This window comes from Pseudorasbora parva, chromosome 16 (assembly GCF_024679245.1).
Source record: "Pseudorasbora parva isolate DD20220531a chromosome 16, ASM2467924v1, whole genome shotgun sequence".
Lineage (NCBI taxonomy): Eukaryota > Metazoa > Chordata > Actinopteri > Cypriniformes > Gobionidae > Pseudorasbora > Pseudorasbora parva.
In genome coordinates, this window is record NC_090187.1 from 33,485,860 (window position 1) to 33,498,848 (window position 12,989).

General features: G+C 39.5%; 2 protein-coding genes across 4 annotated transcripts; one reads left to right on the top strand and one right to left on the bottom strand.

The window, feature by feature from the left end:
- The first annotated feature begins 282 nt into the window (after positions 1–282).
- chtf8 (CTF8, chromosome transmission fidelity factor 8 homolog (S. cerevisiae)) lies at positions 283–1,753 on the top strand. Of its 2 annotated transcripts, none has more exons than XM_067420390.1 (4): positions 283–342; positions 424–522; positions 600–717; positions 921–1,751. In XM_067420390.1, the coding sequence occupies exons 2-4, from the start codon at positions 500–502 to the stop codon at positions 1,152–1,154; spliced, it is 375 nt and encodes a 124-aa protein (XP_067276491.1). In that variant the 5' UTR covers positions 283–342; positions 424–499; the 3' UTR covers positions 1,155–1,751. The 2 variants fall into 2 exon arrangements, with proteins under 2 accessions (XP_067276491.1, XP_067276492.1); XM_067420391.1 differs by having other exon boundaries at positions 322–369; positions 921–1,753.
- Positions 1,754–1,937: 184 nt separating this feature from the next.
- has3 (hyaluronan synthase 3) lies at positions 1,938–11,809 on the bottom strand. 2 transcript variants are annotated; one of them, XM_067420388.1, is made up of 5 exons: positions 10,498–11,809; positions 8,482–8,942; positions 6,090–6,719; positions 5,483–5,584; positions 1,938–4,809 (listed from the first exon to the last, which is right to left on the bottom strand). In XM_067420388.1, the coding sequence occupies exons 2-5, from the start codon at positions 8,488–8,490 to the stop codon at positions 3,880–3,882; spliced, it is 1,671 nt and encodes a 556-aa protein (XP_067276489.1). In that variant the 5' UTR covers positions 8,491–8,942; positions 10,498–11,809; the 3' UTR covers positions 1,938–3,879. The 2 variants fall into 2 exon arrangements, with proteins under 2 accessions (XP_067276489.1, XP_067276490.1); XM_067420389.1 differs by lacking the exon at positions 8,482–8,942.
- Positions 11,810–12,989: the final 1,180 nt, after the last annotated feature.

Sequence of the window (12,989 nt, forward strand, 5' to 3'; positions counted from 1 at the left end):
TTCCAAAAAGCTTGTACAAAATTAGTCTCTTCAACATCACAGAAAGTGCATTTATTTTCAGTGTTTTAGATATACTTATTGAGTACACTATTACAGGGGTAACATCTATGTAATATTTTTAATGTATCTTATTTGATCTTGCTATTAAATATTTCTGAGGAACAGACCAGACCAAGAAAGAAAGATCTAAGCCAAAGAGAGGCTTGTGAGCAATTCAAACGAACATCGACTGCCCTCTAGTGGTTAACACTTCAATGGGACTTTTATTTTGAAATAAAATGTCTTAGTTACATCTGGCGGGAACTTAGGTCAGTAGATTCTGCCAAAACTACGGACGTGAAAGTGAGTGCATTTACCGGTACTTATGTAGTAAGTATATTTGTAAATTCAAGTATACAGTCATTTGTTTTGACAACGTTTCAGATGAGAAGGTAGACCAAACAGGAAGAATTGTGGGAATTGTTAACTTTAATCCCGACACCGAGGAATCTGATAAAGAATGGTTCAAATAGTCATCTCAAGGTTGGTGTGAAAGGCACGTTTTTACACATAATGATCTAAAAGTGCTTGTTGGAAATGTTTTTCTGTGTGTTCTGCAGTAATGCTGGTGAAGGGCCAGTAGAATGGATGCTGGTGGAGCTGCAGGGCGAAATTGTGTCCAGACAGAATACTGGACTAGCAGGAAATCTGATGGGGGACCTGCACTACACTAAGGAGGTTTGTCTTTCTCTAACTGGGCATATTTTAGCCCCAAATCAAATGAAACCGTAAGAAATTATATATATTTGTACGTTTTTATTCATTTATTCTGTACTATTTCAAAGACTGATTTGAGTGAATACGACAACAGACAAATTTATAAAACCAGTTTTTACACCCTTTTTACCTATGGTAACTTCTTGATTTGTCCTCTCTTCAAGGGAGTACCAGTCCTTATAGTCGGACATCACATCCTCTATGGAAAACAGGTCAAACTAGAGAAGCCCTTTGCTGTTCTAATGAAACACTCTGGACTCCCTCAGGATGGAGAAGAAACTATGGAAACCAACCAAGAGAAACCAACATCTTACACAGTCTCCGCCCTCATCAAAAAAAAGCTCATCTTTAAAACCCGACCCAAACCTATCATCACTAATGTACCGAAGAAAGTATAACTTATGCCCAGATATCAGAGACTCGACTGATCAGCACAGTAATCTAGATTTGCAACCATATGGAAATGGTGGCTTGATAGTATCTTAGTGCATTTGTTTACATACTTAGTGCATTGTTTATTGACAATTTATTGAAAATGAAAAAGAATGCTCAAAAAGTGCTCACTTTTGAATGAAAGTTTATTGTATCAAAACATCAGTTACAACTGTTTGCAAAAATAATTATGAGGGAAATGTCGAATTTCAAAGAATTCCTTACATACAGCAGAATGTACATAGTTACATTAAACAGTTACCGGTATGTAAAATTCATGTGAGGTTAAAAGACCATGGTGTCTATTTCTAGGTATTGTCCACTGTAGAAGTACAGGTTAGCTGTGACACTGAGACTATGGTGGTTTTATCAACATGTGATTTAATTCTGTGAGTAGTAGACATAAGCTGCCAGTGGCAATCTGTAAAACAACTGCATGTTGGTTAAAACACATAACCTCTCCCATTATTTATTATGAATACTTTGATTTATAATTCCCTAATCTGTACAGTGCTATTAAAATAACATTTTCCATAAAATAAAGTTTCCTAGGAAAATGCGATACACTGATATGTGTCAGAATTCTTGCATGTTTAAAATATCTTTGAATTTGAATTTACAAAAATATATATTACTTTACAATATACTTGAAATGACTTATATAAACCTAGTTTTCACTGGTTAAATAAGCTTCACCATCTAAAGATGAATGTACTGGTACTGTGCCTGGCAGACAGCAGAGCAAGAACTTTGTTCACTGTATATTGCTTAAACCCAATTTGAATATATATATATATATATTGTATTTTTAAGCCCCGTAATCAGAGGGATTTCTGTTCCTGAGGAGCATATTAATGATCAAAAGTTTGGCACCCAGTCTACAAATGAATTGCATAAAATCTTAAAACACACACACACATGTGAACAATGAGATTGCAAGTTTGATTGTAAACAAATGAGAGTTCAGAGCGTTTCATAATTGCATTGTGTTATCAGAGTCATCATCGTACTGTTGCAGCCTTATAGGATGCTGCAGTCCACAGCAGTTCACTGTTAGGACAGTTATCGCACATGTAATGCACAAATAGATGTCAAGTGGGAAAATGTTTCATAAACTTAAAGCTCCTCTCTAAACTTGTCCATGCACACTATCCTCAGTGTATATCTATGCCAGAGTTTAATGTGTGTTTTGGGGGGAAGGGAGCAAAAAAAGTTAACATTGGCATTCATGGAGAACTGCTACCGAAGTAAATCTAATTTTTGCAGTAGGAGGGCTGAGGGTGAGGGTGGGGAAAAAAAGCTGGAACAAAAATCCACTGTATACCTTTGCTCCATATCTTTAAAATCTTGAAAACCACCTAAATTTGCATACTATAGATACACCGCTTCCGTTCAATTGATTTATATAGATTTCTTTATTTATTTTAATTTAAACTAATAGTTTACCATAAGTAAGAAATAGAAACCATACGTTTATTCATTACAGGAAAGGATCTGGTCAGGGTGGCCAGTTTCCAATACTTATGTATTTTTCATAAATACTCTGGGGAGGTTGTAGAACTACAGTAAATATATTGACATCACATGCCTTTTAGGTGAAAAACTAAATAATGAAATGTTACAAAATATAAAACCTCAATTGGAAATTACCATAAGAAATGCAAAGTCTGTAAATAATAATAATAAAAAAAAGGTGTAAAGTTTCAGGCAGCATAACTGAATATACATTTTCATTAACACTTTAACATGGAAACATTTAACTTCACTTTGAAGTTACACAGAATCTTCTCAAGTCAATATTTTTAGGATTGTGGGAAAACTGTACTAGTTGAATTATCATTATCTTAGTTAAAACTCTTGTTCCATTGATATTACAAATAAAACATATATATTTTTAAATTTATTTATTATATACTTCTACCAGGTTTTTCTTAGGTAAAAGAAAAAAAGGAGAATAAGCTAAAAATAGGATTTTTCCACCCAAACATGCTGCAAACAAACATTCTAGATGCTAGAGAAAATACTCTTTGGTTCTAGAACTGCATGTTATTTGAACTGTAAACATGTAGCCTACAGTATAGTAAATCTTTGTGGAGTATCATAAAACTCTAATTTAAATGCTGTTTGCACATTCCATCATGTTATATCCACAAAAGTATCAGAAGCACCACAATTTCTAATGATGAAATATAGAATTATGCTGGATTGTCCGAATAAAGACATTAAAATACTTACTGGGTTTGGCGAGTAAGACCGGGTCTCTGGTTTCTTTAAGTTTTGGCACACACATCTCTAACCTTGACAGTACACATTCTGTATAATTATAAGTTCAAGCACCGATATAACCTTTTAACTTAATATGACCGTGTCAGTTTAACTACATTAACTTATCTTTCTCACACTAACCTTTGGCTCTACTTTTTGTGCCCACCTTGGCTGGCCCCTCCTCAATGTGTGCTTTATATATCACAAGAAGCACCATTCCTGATTTTAACACATGTAAATCATGGTTTTCTCAAAAGCTCTTGATTACCGGTAATTTCAAAAACTACAGCTAACAATGTAGCTACAACTGACAGTCTTGGACTTTCACATGATCCATAATTATAACCAGGATTGCAGCACCAGGTTAAGACAGGGCCAATTCAAATGAGCCCTGACAGCATGTAGAGATCTTTTGAAAAGACTATGCTAGGCCTCGGCATAAGATAGGTGGTACTGTTCCTCTCTTTTGTTACAGCGCTTGGCCACTATGGCCAGGTAGAGCACCAGAAGTATGAGCCAGTAACAGGCATAGAGGATGGTGCCTGCAATGAGAAGAGCCTTCTCAGTCTCACTAAAGGGTTCTTGCACTTCGCAGTAAATGGTGTAAACCACGCCACCGAGCAGTATGGCTGCCCACACGGTCACAGGCACAGCTCCAATAAGGTTTACCACTATCTTTTTCCTGCCTGATGTGCCCCAACCTGCTTTGTTAATAGTCAACAGGGCAAAGATCTTGGCAGGCAGCAAGCTTGACATGTAGAGAAGTGAGTACAGTGACATGAAGATCATGACAAGGCTGCCCCGCAGAAAGCAGGCATAAGTGGCCTTCACCATGCCCACCAGCTGGACTGTTAGCAAGAAGAGCAAGATGTTCCACAATCGACCTCGGTAGAACAGATGGATGACTGTAGCCACCAGAAAGAAGGGGAAGAACCCAGTGACCACAGATTCATAGGTCATCCAGAGGCTGTGCTTGTGGAACCAAAGCGCATTGTAGAGCCACTCTCGAAAGTAAGACTTGCTCCAGCGGGTCTGCTGGTTGAGCCAGCGCAGGTATTGCGTGGGGGTCTCGGTCTGGCATTGTGAGCGTGCCGTGAACTTGGTTTTGTAGCCGAAGCTGAGGACGCGGTTGGTGAGGTGCCGATCATCACCGAAGCTGCACTTGCTTCCTAGGAAGGTCTGGTGGTACCAGGGCTCCAGGAACTGTTGGAGGAGAGAGTTGCGGTACATTCCCAGAGGTCCACTGATGCATTGCACACATCCAAAGTAAGACTGGCAGGCCCGTTCTATGTTGAACGCCATCCAGTACCGGACACTGCTTAGAAAGGAGATCCAGGAGTCGTACTTGTTCAGAATCTGAAAGAGAAAATGAAAGAAATCTCTGTGGGTAATCTTTAGCCACATTTCCACTGCAGGAATGTTCCCCACGAACTAGGGACTTTGGGGTGGTACTGTGTGTTTCGAATTAAGTTCCGGGTAAAAATTTCCCCTTCAGAAAGTTCCTGAACAACTACCTCGCAAGCAGGGACTTTCTGAGGGTGAAAGTTTTACCCGGAACTTAATTCGAAACACACAGAGTACCACCCCAAAGTCCCTAGAGTGGGACCTGGGCACTGAACATGCTGATTGGTTGAGTTCATGCAGCTTTTTGATTGTTTGACTTCATGCCGCATTTTATTTCATCCACCATTTTTAAAAGTCTGTTGCAGTGCGTGCAGTAAAAGTTGTTTGCTATTCGAATCAATGATGGAGTTTAAAAATACAACCAATGGACTGACAGTTAGGTTCAGGCTTTACTAAGCTTATATGCAGAAAAAATCCAGTGGGAAGTGAAAAGTCACACGCAGTCCTACGTCCCTGGACTAATATGCCTAATCTTCACAGTACTTCACGGTACACAGTACAACAGGTCTGGGGGGAAAAAGTTCCTGAGACAAAGTGTTCTGGGTAATTTCAGCGGAAATGTGTCTTTAGAAGAAGACTTTAGAAGTCTCTGCATATTGATAACTAAAATAGGCAAATGTCTCACCTGAACATCTCCACCCACCCCACCCACTTCCAGGTCCTCCTCTAGAACCTTCAGCATCTCAATGGTGCATGCTGGATCAAGTACAGTGTCCGAATCACATACCTGCAAAACCAAGAGATGTATACAATGATTTAGAATGTTCTCTGCGACTTTAACTCATATCCGTTTCAAAGGAACTAGTTGCACCATAGATCACAGATGTTTCAAGGTCATTCTTTGTTTCTGAACATATCAGTCATATGCTGAAACAATGAAAAGTTGATGACAGCGCACAGGTGTGCTCAGGACTACAGGTGAAGGCAAGTGATAAGTCTGACCTTTGACCTCAGTGCTGCATGAATTCATATTACAGTGAAATTGGGGGAACCCTAGGGTGATGATGGCAGACTATGAAGAGTGACAGTAAATTGTAGGCTCAATAATATGAAATCCCATGTTTTTCACAGTCAAAGTCATTTAGCCATCCAAGAGCAAAAATTAAGTAAGTCTTGAATTCATGCTGTTTATTCCTATTATTTGTAGGGGTACTTGTTTTATTATTGTGTGAACATTTATTCAGGCAGTACTTGTATTGAATTTTTAGGTTGTTAATGGTGTCTAGACTTACTTGTATGTAATCCACAGTATCTCCCAGTGCTTTGAAGGCTGTATACATCACCTCTCTCTTGCCGCCCCATTCCTGCATGATGCAGGAGTAACGGCAGCTCCGCACCACCCTGGCCACGCGTGCAGCCTCTTCGGCATGCAACGAGCCTTTCCCTCCTCCCCCATCCCCGTCGCTATGGTAATTCCCCTTCCACACCACACAGCCTGTCTGCTCCACTCCCCCCATCACCTCCTGGAAGATGTCCATCATATAGGAATCCTCTTGGCGATTCCCATCCACCACCAGCACCACTTTAAGCCCGGGAAAAGAAATGCGGCGAATGCTCCGCAGGCACTTGCGAAGGTAGTCCGAATCTTCCTGATAGGCCGCGATGCAGAGGGCCACGGTGCGCCGCAGGTGCTGAGGTCTGGAGGGGCCGCGCATTTGTCTGTGCTCCAGAAAGGCGAAGAGGCTCTGCAGGAGGAGGTGGAGGGACAGAAAGGCACCGTACAGGCCAAAAGACAGGTGATGCTGCTCGGTGTGGATGAACTGGTAACCGGTCACATAGGCCAGTAGGATAGCAAAAAGCACCACTGCTGCGAATAGGGTGGTGATGAAGATCCGCACCGCAGTGCCAAATCGAGAGGGCATCTGAAGAGGGACAAAAAGAGATATTATAACTAGAGAGAAACATCATTACTTCTTTAACTTCTCCCTCCTTACCTGACCATTTCATATTTTCTCCCTTCTCACTAGTAGATATTTCTCTATACTGGAATAGTTTTGATAAAGCACAATACAATTGTATTTTAAGTAAATAAAATGGTCAATTTTTAGGACACTTAAGTTTTTTTTTTTTGCAATTACACATTTACCTCCAAATTCTCATTAATTTTAATCCCCAATGTAATAATTCCCATTTATTATTCTTATTATATTAATGAAAATATCGTATAAATAGAATTTTCTTTTTAATATAAAAACAGAATAAAGACAGTACAACCACGATGTATACAGTACTTACTTTTTAAAAATGATGCTTTACATTATGTAAAGAAAAATTGAAAAAAACAATTTTTTAATAGGGTTAATTTTCTTGATGAGATATACTTGAATTTACTTTTTTTAATTTTGATAGCCTTTTTGAGATTATCCCATTAACAGAATTTTTTTCATTTTAATTTATTATAAATAAATGCACTGTAAAAAGTGACCAGTTGACTTAACAAAAAAAGTGAGGAAACCCGCCTTCAAATGCGTAAAGCGTTATTGAAAAAAAAACTTGACAATTCCACATAGCTTAATTTTTTTCAGTTACAGCAATTTTAAGGCAATGAATCTCCTCACTTGTTCAGTCAATTGATCACTTTTTATAGTGTGGCAACAACTGACATTGTGACAACATCAGAACACATAAACCTCATGTGAAACTCTCTCTCAGTCACTCACTCTCTTTGTCATTCTCTCAGGTTAATGACTTTAATTAAAGTCTAGGCTGAGTTTGGCAGGTAATCAGTGGCACCCAGACTGAGGAACAATCCCCCCCTTTCATACATTCACTTGCCTCCTGCTCCCCCTCTCATGGAAGAAAGAGCCGCTTCACTCAGTGCCCTTATATCATAACAGCCACCGCAATGGAGAAGAGTGGCAGAAATAACGCTGACTTCCACTGAAGTAGTTGTTGGTTTTTCTATCACAGTAACTGACTGTTCCCAGTTATTTACAGCTGCGCCTGACCACTACCTAACCGTTTTACATCACATAATTCCAAGAAATACATAACTATTCCTTTCATATTAGCAATTTGGGTTTCGCATTAGATGCAATAAGCAATTTATTTGAAGTTAGAACTGCCATAAATCCTAAATATTGCTTGTGCACTACAAAGGATTTTTCCCTTTCTCGCATTATTCAACACACCTTCTTGTGATTTGAACAAAGACAACATTTACCCCGAGGGTGAGATAGAGACAGCCGGCAGATCCTGAGTGTTATGTTTGACCCTAATTAGAGGGAATATTCCTCCGGAGGCTTGTTAGCTCAAAGGGACGGGTATGAGAAGGGCCCCATGTCATACTCAACAAGACACCAACCATCACTCAGTCCCCAAACAAACCCACTAACATACGTGCGATGAAAGGTATGAAGATGTTCACACTTCAGCCTTTGATCACTTGGTAGGATTGTTAAGTCAACTCAAGATGCACATCCAAGTAAAGTGGCTAATGCATTTATAGGCATTAACCTTTAAAATAACTATTCAGGACAATAAAACATCACAATGTTATTATCTGTATGCTGCATTGCACCCCTGGACGTCAGAGTATATGTCGGAATCAAACCTAATGACCGAAGGTGTGTGATATTTCAACGTTTTATAAATAAAAGAGGTCAGAGGTCAATAGTTACTCACTGTTGTCATGATGAGATATTCTCAGCCTGGGTGGAGATCAATCCATGAGAGCTCAATAATTTGCTTTTAATAATTCTATTCCATAAGCTTCCCAGTGATTTACAGAGAAGATGCAGGACGTTGTTCTCAGGTCTGTTTCTCTTGTGAGTGATGGTAGGGATGGTCATGGGTAATCATGCATCTCTCAGCCTAGACATAAGCAGGTGGTCTCAGATGAAACCGAAGCAGACAGGATCCAAAAGGGCTGTGTGAAGTCACAGGTGCATTGCAGGTTGGTAGGGGGGCGACCAGCTAAAGCCTCTTGCCTTGTGTATTCTCAGGTGTGGACCAGATAGAATGAGGACTTTGGATGCAAGACAGGACACTGACAATGGGAGGAGGTGGGAGAGGAATGAAGGGGGGCTGGGAATCACCAGGACCGAAGAGGGAGGGCAGCAGGTGAGAGGAAGTGAGATGAATGGCTGGAAGGAAGAGCATGATGCGTTTGGGTGAATTAAGGATATAACAGCACATTGTGCTAATATGTATTATAATAAAAATAATGATCACCGGAAGTAATGATCAAATGAAACTCCCAGATATGCATTCTCCACAGTCATGTGATTGGTGTCACAGCTCTTCAACTAAAAGTCTTGGTTTGTAATAGACTCAATTTCTTTACATTGTAAAATGGGCCAATGACATGGTGCTTTTTTTTTGTCTGGATCTGTTAAGTTTTCAAAAATACATTGAAATTCAAAATGAAATTCATACAAAAATATAAATGGCTAAAACGCATTATATACTTTTGAAGGTCAACAATGTGTAGGTAGTGTAACTTAATGGCAAATAATAAAATAAAATAAAATATAAAAAATAAAATAAATTATAAATTATGATATTCTTAGGAACAATGTAAAAAAATCTAAATATTAAAGAAGTAATATTTAAAAATAAAATATTTTATTTAATTTTAAAATATTATTAATATTTAAAACTATTTTATTTCACATATCATTGATATTTTAAATGTTCTATCTGCCAAATAAAAGTCAATATGGCATAACCAACATCCAGGAAGGTGTGTTGTTTTGTTGTCAAATGAAAAGAATATAAACCAACCAAAGAAATCCAAAAAATGTAAAAGAAAATTTAGAAATAAACAAGAAAAGAAAATAATCCAAATGTATTCGTTAATAATTAAACAGGCGTTCCTGTAGCTCAAACACTAGAGTGTGGCGCTAGCAACACCAAGGTCATGGGTTCGATTCCCAGGGAAAGCAAGATCTGACAAAAATGTAAAATGCACCTTAAAATGCAATGTAAGTCGCTTTGGATAAAAACGTCTGTCAAATGCATAAATGTAAATGTTAACATCTGATTTAACAATTGTGAAGTAACCAACAAAAAATACCTATAAAACTCAAAATACTTAATGATACACATTAGATTTGTATATATAAAACTAAAATAAAAACAAATATTTAACACATCTTTCAAGTTCTCAAGGAAAACACAAAAGGAAAAAGGAAACACTTTTGAAACTCTCACTAGACCCTTGTGTTGTCAATGCATGATGAAATGGAAAGCTAAACAGACGTCATAAAAATTTTTTTTTGAAGCGGCCCTGTTTTATTCCGTCCTGCTGCCCACTTAGTTACTCAGCCTCAGGGCGCTAGCAAGAGTGCCAAGAAACCGAGGGCCAATCTTAACTCACTAGGACTAATAATGTAATTCCTAAAACACACATGAGGGTCTTAAAAATCATTAATTCACAGATTTTACACACAGCCATTTATTTTAAGTTGCTTAGTGCAGTATTTCTAGAGCCTCACACACAAAAAAGCTTACAGTAGCCTATTTGTGCCAAAAACACACACCTACCCAACCTAAAATTCCATACTTTGACTCGCTCTCAGTTTTGTGTATTACATTAACATACAACCACACAGTGAACATATGACAGAGTTCTTGTGCAGCATGCTCATTATCCACTCCCACTATAAATAGACATTAGATGAATGAAATGTCTCTTACCTTCCCAGCCCCGCAGCTGTGACAGTGGTTTCTCTCTCTCTCTCTTTCTCTCTCTCTCCTCTGGTGGAGTCGGTGTGTGTGCGAGTGTGTCTGCCAGGCGTCTGCTCCGCTCCTCTCCACCACAGTGGAGCACAGCACCGTCCTTGTTCAGCCTCCTGCTCACACTACATCTTTATCCCAGCCACAATTAATTCAGGAGATCCCTTATCCAAAAATACAGAACCATCACCCTCCTCCTCTGCTTCCCTCCCCTTCTTTTTGTGTCTCTCCTTCACTCTCCTCCCGGAAAGTCCCGAGGCATGAAGACCTCTGATATCAGCCCCGAACTAAGTTCTCACCTGGCGCGAGGAGGACGGGGGTCCCCCGGTGGACCTCATGCCTCTGTGTCAGTGCTTTACTGCAGTGGCATCGTTCTGCAGTGCAGCCGAAATCCTTCAAGGTCCCTTCTCTGTGCTTTTCCCTCCTGCTCTGCAGTGCAGCCAGTCTTCAACAAGACTCTGGACTGTTTGAGCAGGCACCCTCTTCTCTTGGCTACACACACACCCTCTCAATGCATCCTTTATTGGGTTATTTATTTATCTATCACCCCTCCCTGCACCCCTCCTGCTGGCAGCCTGCAGGTCCAACACCGGCTGATGAAGAGATCTGCGAGAGAAAGAAGAGAAGGAAAGACTGCAGCAGGCTCGGACATAATCAATATCCAAGGCATCTCCAAACATTCCTATCTCAGTTGCGTCTTCTTCAGGCACCCAATGAAAACTTGCTCTGTTTTCGGAACGACCCCTCCGAAATTCACCAGCCAGGTAAAACACGCTCACGTCCTTTCTCTTCCCGGCTCTGCTGCATGGCAGGAAGAGTAATTAGCGTAATGGCTCTTTCATGGCTGAGTAGCAGTCGTGGGAAGGTTATTATGGGGTTTGTGGGGAAGGAAGGCGAAAGTGTGACTCTCCACTAGATAGCTCCATCGGCCTGGCTTCAGTGCTGCACAGCGGCGTCACTGATTTACCCCTCACTGTGGGAACGTCCTTGGATCCTAACCAGAGAAGCAATTATTAGAGACACATCAAGAACCTTGAGGTTCCTTTGCAGAAACACGGAGACAAAGTTTATGACTTCCAACTGGGCAGCAGGCCACTACACAGCAGTTGTATTAGCCAACACTTCCTGAATCTCCTGAATAAGGGTTGAAATGCAGGTGCAATGACCATGATGACTTGTCAAAACATGGATTTTAAAATCCAATCTCTCTCTCACTGACTAGGCTGTTTATTTTTGCTATTGTGCCATTAGGACTGCTGTCAAACCGCCAACATTTGTTTTGCTATTTAGATTTAAATTGCAAATGCTTTAAAGAGTTAGTTCATTCAAAAATGAAAATTCTGTCATTAATTACTCGCCCTCATGTTTTTCCAAACCCATAAAACATTTGTTAATCTTCAGAACACATGGACTTATATTTTTGATGAAATCTGAGAGCTCCCTGACCACTCCATAGACAGCAATTTAATTTACACTTTCAAGGTCCAGAAAGCCAGTAAAAACATCTTTTAAATCGTCCATATGACTCCTCCAGTGGTTCAATCTAAATTTTATGAAGTGACGAGAATACCTTTTGTGTGGAAAACAAACAAAATAACGACTTTATTCAACAATTCATTCTATCCTGTGTCAGACTCCTATGCTGTTGACGTAACGTAAACAGTGCAGCGCTTCCAGAATGCTGGGTTACCGTTGGTCGATGCTGTTGACGGGAACCACGATGCATGAGCACGAGTCGTTCTGCCCTAGAACTAGGAAATGATGTACTGTTTACTCTACGACAACAGTGTAAGAGTCTGACACAGGCTAGAAGAAATTGTTGAATAAAGTCGTTATTTTGTTAGTTTTTTGCGCACAAAAAGTATTCTCGCCGCTTTATAAAATTAAGGTTGACATGGACTATTTTAACAATGTCTTTCCTATCCTTCTGGACCTTGAAAGTGTTAATTAAAAAGCTGTCTATTTCATCAAAAATATCTTAATTTGTGTTCCAAAGATGAACGAAGGTCTTACAGTTTTGGAATGACATGAGGGTGAGTAATTAATAACAGAATTCTCATTTTTGGGTGAACTAACCCTTTAAGAGTTTATGATTGGATCATTATTGCAGTGATTATTATGTTTCTAGCGTGTTATGTTTGGCAGCAAGACGCATCATGGCCATATTCCAGGACGACAATGTCAAGATTCATCAGACTCAAATTGTAAAAGAATGATTGGGAGGGAGCATGAAGAATAATTTTCACATATGAATTGACACTTTGATCTTGACCAAAAATTGATGGAAATAAATGTTGTGAAGTTATTTCCGTCAAGAGGTGTATCAATTCTTGGTCAAGATCTTGTATTAACAGGCCCTGTCCCAAATGGCACACTTCATGTGCACGTTCGGTCTTGTGGACTCACAATGGCTGTTGTGTGCGGGTGTTCATTAAGTCCACGAGACTGCAGGG

Excerpts from the sequence above, each read along its gene's own strand:
- chtf8 (XM_067420390.1), top strand. The coding sequence starts at position 500 with ATGGTTCAAATAGTCATCTCAAG. Across the intron at positions 523-599 it reads GTTCAAATAGTCATCTCAAG|TAATGCTGGTGAAGGGCCAG; the intron begins GTTGGTGTGAAA and ends TGTGTTCTGCAG. Across the intron at positions 718-920 it reads ACCTGCACTACACTAAGGAG|GGAGTACCAGTCCTTATAGT; the intron begins GTTTGTCTTTCT and ends CCTCTCTTCAAG.
- has3 (XM_067420388.1), bottom strand. Across the intron at positions 5,585-6,089 it reads ATACTGTGGATTACATACAA|GTATGTGATTCGGACACTGT; the intron begins GTAAGTCTAGAC and ends TTGGTTTTGCAG. Across the intron at positions 4,810-5,482 it reads GGGTGGGTGGAGATGTTCAG|ATTCTGAACAAGTACGACTC; the intron begins GTGAGACATTTG and ends TTTCTCTTTCAG.